An 8,510-nucleotide genomic window follows, 5' to 3' on the forward strand; every position below is an offset into this window, starting at 1 on the left:
GACGAACACTTCCTGTACACGCTTTCAAAATAAAACCTTGAACTTCAGTGATGAAGTTAAAGTATATGACCACCAGAGGACAGTAAAGTCAAGTCAATTACAAAGCTGTGAAAGCATCACAAGAGGGAGGCAGAAGTTCATTTAGAGTGGCAATTATTAATTTTATTTATTAAATGTTGTATATCAGACCATTTGTCTCAAAGTGCTTCGAGTCCAGGCTCCCTCAGCTGAGATAAACCCTCAGCTTTTTTCCTGGTTTGGAGAGACCAGAGGAGGTGAAATCCATCCATCGTCTCCTTATTTGTACATAATCCTCCCTAATGCGAAACTATTCAAAGCAGTCTCTCTTTTTTTGTTTGTTTTGGTTAACAGAAGAAGAATAGATTAAGTCAACGGCTCATCGTTCAATACCTGAAATATGATTAAATGTACAAATACAAATCAACAGCTGCTTTAAGAGCTTTTTAAGAAACCAGTCTGTCAACAGGTTGTGTTATTAATAAACAGTAAAGGTTCAGACATAAGGACTTCCTCAAACACAAAGTGTGGTTTTAAGTCTGTACAAAGTGTTTCCGTCAGCCGACCTCTGAGGTTGCAGCATATTTCTTTTAAGCTCTCATGCAAACAACATTATTGTACTATAATCTCTACATTATGTCAACATTACACCACAGAGCTCCTTTAAAGAAAAACCCAGCTAACTCAGTAACACTGTTTGTGTAAAAATTAAACTTTAGTCCACCTGTGTGTGCAGATTTTGTGTTTTTCATATGTTGTTTTTCAATGTTTTACATCTGAATATGAAGCATAATGTTCAGACACTGCATGATTATTAAAGGACTCCTATTATTATGTGTAAATTAGATCAAATTAGATAATTATTCACCCATTTAACATAGGGTAATAACTGCCTGAAAGGCAGGGCTGAAAACTCCCTGCAGAGGGGTGAGCACACGTCTATACTAGAAGAAACACACACACACACACAGACACTCCTCCATGAGCTCCACGGCAGTTTCATCACAGGCCCTTCGGCTCGCTGCGCACCGCGCCCGGACGCTGCCGGCGGCTCGGACCGGTGCGGAGCTCCGAGCCTTTGCGGACGCGGCGCAAAGAAGAAACCTGAACGTTCACGCCACGACTGCGGCTGGGAAGCTGAAGACCATCGATGATTTACCCGGACCCAGTTTGTCCACCAATCTGTACTGGTTGTTTGTCAAAGGATATGCAGACAAGAGCCACTTACTGCAGGTAAGACTGTTTTATAGTTATTTAACTAATATCTGACCTCCATAGTAAGTAAGTAAGAACAAAAGCAAGGCTCTAAAATCGACTAGCTTTGCTTTAAAGCAAGTTTATATACATTTAAGCACACATATGTGCATTTTTTGTATAATTTCCAATGGATATAATTATGTTAGAACCACATCCCCAGAAACTTTTATTAAAATGTAGAAATGGCCTCATTTTCTTGTGAATTTAAACAAAAAAAAATCTGTGACAAAAGTTTTATGATCCGTATAAAAGTATATTTCTACCACACCTATGGTAGAAAATATGGGAGATGCTGAAGACAGAGGATCGGGGATAGGGAGCCTAAGGGAAGCCCAGAGGAAGATCAACACATTTTATAGTCATGCATCCGTGTGTGTCAATTTGTAAGTGTACAGACTTACCTTTGTTTGTAATTTATTATTGCTGCAGGGCACTGATGCAAAGAAGTGTAGTTGAAGTATGACAAATTACCGTGTAAAAGTACTCATTATGCAGAACTTCTCTCTCTCTGCAGAACTCTTGGGTAGTTTAATCTGTAAAGCTCGGAGCTGATTGATTTTAATGAAATAGAAGTACTCAACCACTGGACAAGTACCTCAAAATGGTCCTAAACTTACTTACTTACTTTAAACTCCAATTCCCACTTTTAATTTTGCACACTGGCATTATTTTCTAGGGTCTGCAGAAGAGTATCTATGGGCCCATCTGGCGCACCAAGTTCGGCCCGATGGACATCGTCAATGTGGCGACGCCAGAGCTCATCGCTGAGGTAATCCGACAGGAGGGCCGATACCCGGTCCGAGCAATGGTGCCTCACTGGAAGGAGCACCGGGACATGAGAGGATACGCCTACGGTCTGCATGTGGAGTGAGTGGAGACAAATGCTGATGTGGTTTTAACAAGAAACTCTCAGTTTAGGCGTGACAATGACCTTTACAACCTAAACACTTTTACATAAAAGTTCTGTTTGAGCCCCTGTAGAAAGTTTCATGAGCAAGGCTCTGTATAAAATATCCCTGAAAGAATCCCTTAAACTGCTAAAGATAATGTATTTGGAGTCCGATTTCATGAACCCATTATAAAGGAGTTCCTCAGGGCTCCTTCGTGGTGCCCCTCGAGTTTTTAATCTGAAGGACCACCGATGCTCTTTTACTTTCTAGCACAGGACCTGAGTGGTACAGACTCCGCAGTGTCCTGAACCCCAAGATGCTGAAGTTACAGGAGGTGTCAGCCTACGCCCCCATCATCCATGAGGTGGTTGGAGATCTGCTGCAACGCATCAAGCTTCTCCGAAGTCGTAGCCAGGACCAGGTCACAGTTTCAGATATCACTTCTGAGTTCTACAAGTTCGGCTTTGAAGGTGGGAGTTACTTCTGTAATGACAGAGCCCGAGGTTAGGGGCACGCTTTTTGATTATTTTTTAATTTTACCCCAAATTTGACCTCCTGTAGGTATCTCCTCCATCTTATTTGAGACCAGGTTGGGCTGCCTGCAAGAGGAGATTCCCAAAGACACGCTGCGCTTCATCAGCGCAACCAACGACATGCTGACGCTTTCCATGACTGTGCCCCTCTTCCCTCGCTGGACCCGCAACATCCTCCCTTTCTGGAAACGCTTCATTCAGGCCTGGGATGACCTCTATGACGTGGGTATGCAGCAAAAGAACGGAACAAAACTAAACATTTGGGGTCCAAATTTCAGATTCACTTACTAGGTTGTAAATTGTATTGTGTTTTTTTGTGTTTTCTTATGGCAGCCAAGATCCTCATTGACAGGAGAATGGCTCAAATTGAAGCTCAGGTGTCCAGAGGTGAGCCGGTAGAAGGGATGTACCTGACCTACCTGCTGTCTTCTGAGCTGAGCAGAGCCGAGGTCTACATCACCGTCACGGAGCTGCTGCTGGGAGGAGTTGACACGGTGAGCAGGGGAGTGATGGTACCAGTTGATACATGCATTCAGTCAACACAGTTGTAGATGCCAAGGCTTTTTTCAAAATTCATTCCAGGTGAGTTACTCATTAAGCTGAAAATGCCACGAGTGTGCAAAGCTGGCATCAACGCAAGACGTGGCTACGTGTTATGTCATAGTTTTGATGTCTTCGTCGTAAATCTGTCCGCACATCTGCACAAATCATGCAATCATTTTCTCCATGTTGTCCATGAACGTTTGCTCAGGCAGATCGATCAAGAATTTCCTACAATGAGTGTTGCATGAGCAAAGATGTAGCAAAATCTTATTATCTTATCTTATTGAGCAGGAAATTTATACCCTTGAATCACTCTGCTGCCTGCAGGGAAATCGTGAACTTTGGCCTCCAACAAATTTAACCTCCAACAATAAAAAACACACTCAAGTGCAGGGATTATCACAGCTTTCTTCTTGCATGCATGGGCAGAGCTCGCTTGGCAGCATTCTCAGGTGGGGCTGAGGCTTGTTGCCACTGTTTTTGCAACACGCTGTTGGTCTGTGAAATCTTAGAGTTATCTCGCCTCTATCCTGACTCGAGGCTAAGGTTCATTTAGTTAGATTAGAAATCAGGTACTTTTTCAACAGCATGATGAGCTTGACTTATTTTGCATTGAAGTGAAGAATATCATCAAAAACAACTCACAAAAATAACAGGCTGCATCGTGTCCCTACGACTAGATCTCTGTACCCAGCAATATGCAACACTACCCCCTCTAAAGGCTAAAATGGGCACTGCATTAAAAAAAATCAAAACATTGGAGAGTTCATGCGGGTTTCCAGATTGAAGATGAACCTTCATGAGTGCAAGAAGAGCATGACGTTGTTGTTTTTTTGAGTTCATTGGAGTTCATTGGAGTCTGTGCTGCAAAATAGTGACACCAAAAAGTTTCCTCTGGTTTGTGTCCGTTCGTTCTTGTTGAGCAACATAGAGGATGACTGAGGAGAGGGAGCGCCGGTTGTCAGAAAGCGAAATAAATCGTTATTTTTTTATTGTTACACGCTGCACAATAGTGTCAGTTGAAGAGCTATGCGTTTTGGTGTGACTCACGTCTAAGACATGAGATTGATTTCTCCTTTTCCTCCTCTGTTCTCTCTCTTCTCCTGTCTGATGTCAGACCTCCAACACCCTGTCGTGGGCGTTGTACCATCTAGCGAGGGACCCCAAGGCTCAGGAACGACTGTACAACGAGGTCAACTCTGTTTGTCCGGACAGACGAGAGCCAACCACAGACAACCTGAGCAAGATGCCGTACATGAAAGCGGTTATAAAAGAGACGTTACGGTGAGCTGACCCTGAAAAAACAGAAAAGATAAGTCAGACGGGGACAACATCCCTTAGAGACGTATCGTAGCACCAGCGCCGTGCAAACAAACCTCTCAACACTGAGGCTGCAAGGAAGGGCAGGGCAACAGAAAACACAGGAGAGAGCAGAAGGAAAAACAACACACCCAGCAGCAGAGCACATTATAATATAGTAGTTCAAATCAGCTGCACTTTGAGCCTTGATAAACACATTTAAGTGCTGCTTACATGTCAATGCAGAAGTAATAATAAGGTACAAAGACTGCAGAAGTTTCCTACAAAGTTTGAACAGGAGCCACAAACAACATGGATGGAATGCCAACAGAGCAAACTGTTCTGGGGAGTTTCCCCGAGAAGGAAATACCTTTCAGATCTGTTTTTCTCTTTGTCAATAAGACACTGAAATGTAATTTAGAAATTGCGGTTTCCAGCGCTGCTTGGGTCGTCCAACTCTTCATTGAACCGTCCAGATTCCTCATTGAGATGAGTAATTCTCGGTCAAACCTTCACAGTCAGTCTCTAAAACTGAGACTACCCAGGTGGATTCATGACTAAACTAAACTCTGACACTCTACCTGTTGTGTTCTGACTTTCTTTATTTCACGTACCCAGCTTCTAAATCTGAGTCTGACTCGCAATTTAGTGATTGAGTGACACAGACAGTGAATGAGAGTGAATGATGATCAAATGCAGCAATAAATGCCTGTGGTGGTTCACCCTTCACTGCATTAAAAACAGACATGATTGTTTGATTGCAAGTCCAAACTCCACCATGCAAAGGGAAAGACAGATATCAACAAATGGTGCTGCTGTCGGGAAAACATTTACAGCTGCTGGCTGATCTGTGTGCAGTAGCATGAGAGAACAGTTTTTCTAAGCAACACTTGTTGCTTATCTTGTCCTCCTCATCTGCTGCAACAGATGTGAAGCACAGGCGAAAATACCTCTTGTGGTTTTTCAAAGAGGAAACAGCAACATGTCACACTGCAGCTCATGTTCACGTAGTCTAACCCCTGTCTGTTGTCTGTCTGCTTCTCAGCCTTTACCCCGTCGTACCCGGAAATGGGCGCTTTGTTTCAGAAAGTGAGGTAGTTGTGGCCAACTACTGGTTCCCAAAAAAGGTAAGAAAGCAACACAAAATTCAATTTGTGCAACTTTCCCCAAAGTTGCCCAATAATGAGTCATTCTTTCTTTGCAGACTCAGTTCCATCTGTGTCATTACACAACCTATCATGATGAGGCTGAGTTTGTAGACGCAGAGCTCTTCATCCCGGAGCGCTGGATCCGTACCAGGGAGCCCGGCAGCATCTGCGGCAGGCCGTCGAATACCAGCTACTACCGGCATCACCCGTACAGCTTCATCCCCTTCGGTGTCGGGGTGCGGGCCTGTGTTGGGAAGAGGTTGGCGGAGATGGAGCTGTACTTTGCTCTGTCCAGGGTGAGTGAGTTTCAACCATGTTTCAAGCTTCCAGGCGGGCCTTTAGCGCCGAATAAAAGCAGAAGTTATCTCGTGACACATGACCCAACAACTTCCACCATGAGCAAGCACTTGGCAACAGCGGCAAGGAAAAACTTCCTTTAAGAGGCAGAAACCTCGAGCAGAACCCGGCTCATGGTGGACGCCCATCTGCCGTCAAATTAATTGTTCCATTGAATTCAGTTTTTGAGCTCTGCTGCTAAAATCCTGGTAGTGTCCTGGGCAGAGGGGGTAATCAAACAATTTTTTTTTTGCCGAATCACCAAGTCCTTGTGTCATCTTGCAGTTAATCCAGCACTACGAGGTCCAGCATGAAGAAGGCGCACCGGTCATCGAGCCTAAAACACGAACCCTGCTCATCCCCGCAAAGCCCATCAACCTGCGCTTCCTGTCCCGGGACTGATGACGGCGCCGGGACTCAAGTTTAACACTTTGCACAGGCTCCACAGACATTACTCATTTGCAAGCGTCTGCACAGTTGGAGAATAATGGGATAAATTACTAATTTAAGGGGAAATCTGGTGTGTCATCTTTACCCAGAACTCCATCTTTCTTACCAGGGTCACTATTTTCCTGATTTGGGAAGTGATTTGAATTACACCCATTTCCCTTTAAGTATGTTCCGCACATGATATACTGATCATTGTGAATGACATGTAATCCTTCCTCCTTCCCTCCTGGGTTATATGAGATCACTTAATATATTAACACCTTAGCAGTGCTAATATTGACTTGGCACTCACGGACACTTTACTTGCCAAGTTATTCAAGTTTATTTTATCTTTAAATAAGCTGGTGAGTTAGGAGCTGACGTGACACACTAGATGATGACCTGATGATGACCTCGAAGACAGTTTATGTTGTAACAGCTCTCATTTTGTTGAATTTATTCACCTTTTAAACGTAAAATTCAAGTTCTAAGGAGGTTGGAGGAGGCAGGGAAGGAAACAAAAAGACTGTGAAGGAATGAAGGACGGAGGAAGGGAAGGAAAGGAGGTTTTCAGGCTTAATATCTCGACTTTAAAGAGTCTTCATAGCGTTTGTGTTCTTAGCCGATTGAATGTGACTTGTAGAAAAATATATAAGAGTTTAACAGTGGTTTAAAATAAGTTTTTACTGTTCCTACGTTAGTCTGTAATATCCCTGAAACATTATCTCTCATACTCAGAAGTTTATTGTAATAAATCTTCACTAAATATTCTCACAGAGTATCATTAGTATTCCTTCATGTGTAGTTTTGTAAGAAACAAATCTTAGAAAATGTATTTCAACACTTAACGATGCTCTTGGTCCTTGTTAAACGCTGTTCAGTGTGCTTCTGTGTGGCCTCGTTTCTTAACCAAATAAAGAGATGTTGTAACGGAGGTGGAATGCAAGCAGTGTTTTATTCTTCCTCGGAGCCGACACTGAAGCTTTGTGTCCGTTTGACGACTCAAAGTAGGTCGATTGTTTCTCTGCAGCCTCCTGCTGGACACTTTTAGTTTGCTAAGCGGTTCAGCTCCTGCAGATCCAGTCAGACGGCTCAGAACAACACGGCCGAATGAATCTGTTGTTTTCAGTCCATTCTTGTATAAAACCTGGCCTCAGATTACATAAGAATGCAGGACTCCCAGTGTTGAAGTGGTAGCAAGTGGTTATGTTTTTTCTGGCTCACTCGTTGTAGATGTGTGAAGCAACTTTAGGTGAGTTTTCTTGGCTGCGTGCTCACCTGGAAACCTGATCACCTGGATGTTTCAGTGAAGCCTTAAATACTACACACACTGTATAATCAGCACGGTATTTGTACACTTAAAGGTCCAGTGTGTCTCCATCTGGCTCACCCTCCAAGAGAGACTCAACGAAGCTCCTCCAGAGCCAAAGAGGACACTTCATAACTGTTTTCTAAGAGTAATCTGTTACTATTTGTTTGTGTTTTTAATTTTGGGATTCAGATGTTCATGTTTTCTTTAGTTTTTTTGGAGTTTTGACCCTCAGTGGTTGCTGTTGCAAAGGAAAGTTCTGTATTCTGTAAATAAAACTTGCATATTTCTTGTTTTTGCAGCAGGTTTCTCACTATTATTTTGAAGGTTGAGCATGCTACTTCCTGTATTATATCTAATTTAGACCAGCTTGACGCCGCTTGTGCGTGAGGACGTCGGTGCACTGCAAAAAAAACAAACACATTTTTATCATTTAGAAAGGAAAAATAGCAACAAAGAAGAGAAGAGAGAGGAAAGAAACACATTAGAAATACAGTGCAGCACAAAAATACTCGTATTACACATGGAAAATATAATATTAGTGTATATATGTGATGATGAATGAAAAACAAACATAAAAAAGTGGTTAGAAATTAAATATAAGTGTAAAAACGGGTCTAAAACGCACAAACAGACCTTCCTATATTATTAAAAATAAATATTTCAGTGTGTTGTTTGTTGATATTTTATGATGTATTTAATATCTCAGCCTCTGGGAGCCGCTGCGGAATTCCCTGACTTTTATTTT

At 42.7% G+C, this 8,510-nt stretch overlaps 1 protein-coding gene across 2 annotated transcripts; it reads left to right on the top strand.

Moving 5' to 3' along the window:
* The first annotated feature begins 955 nt into the window (after nt 1–955).
* Nucleotides 956–7,387, top strand: cyp27a2 (cytochrome P450 family 27 subfamily A member 2). 2 transcript variants are annotated; one of them, XM_010750322.3, is made up of 9 exons: nt 959–1,251; nt 1,952–2,142; nt 2,436–2,635; nt 2,727–2,924; nt 3,032–3,192; nt 4,359–4,525; nt 5,586–5,667; nt 5,745–5,984; nt 6,310–7,387. In XM_010750322.3, the coding sequence occupies exons 1-9, from the start codon at nt 1,000–1,002 to the stop codon at nt 6,424–6,426; spliced, it is 1,608 nt and encodes a 535-aa protein (XP_010748624.3). In that variant the 5' UTR covers nt 959–999; the 3' UTR covers nt 6,427–7,387. The 2 variants fall into 2 exon arrangements, with proteins under 2 accessions (XP_019113791.1, XP_010748624.3); XM_019258246.2 differs by lacking the exon at nt 6,310–7,387 and having other exon boundaries at nt 956–1,251; nt 5,586–5,666; nt 5,743–5,902.
* Nucleotides 7,388–8,510: the final 1,123 nt, after the last annotated feature.

Source organism: Larimichthys crocea, chromosome XIX (genome assembly GCF_000972845.2).
Source record: "Larimichthys crocea isolate SSNF chromosome XIX, L_crocea_2.0, whole genome shotgun sequence".
Taxonomy (NCBI): domain Eukaryota; kingdom Metazoa; phylum Chordata; class Actinopteri; family Sciaenidae; genus Larimichthys; species Larimichthys crocea.

Bases quoted from the DNA above. Each gene is read 5' to 3' on its own strand.
- cyp27a2 (XM_010750322.3), top strand. From the start codon at position 1,000: ATGAGCTCCACGGCAGTTTCATCACAGGCCCTTCGGCTCGCTGCGCAC. The intron at 1,252-1,951 runs GTAAGACTGTTT...ATTATTTTCTAG, and splicing joins ACAAGAGCCACTTACTGCAG to GGTCTGCAGAAGAGTATCTA. The intron at 5,668-5,744 runs GTAAGAAAGCAA...CTTTCTTTGCAG, and splicing joins ACTACTGGTTCCCAAAAAAG to ACTCAGTTCCATCTGTGTCA.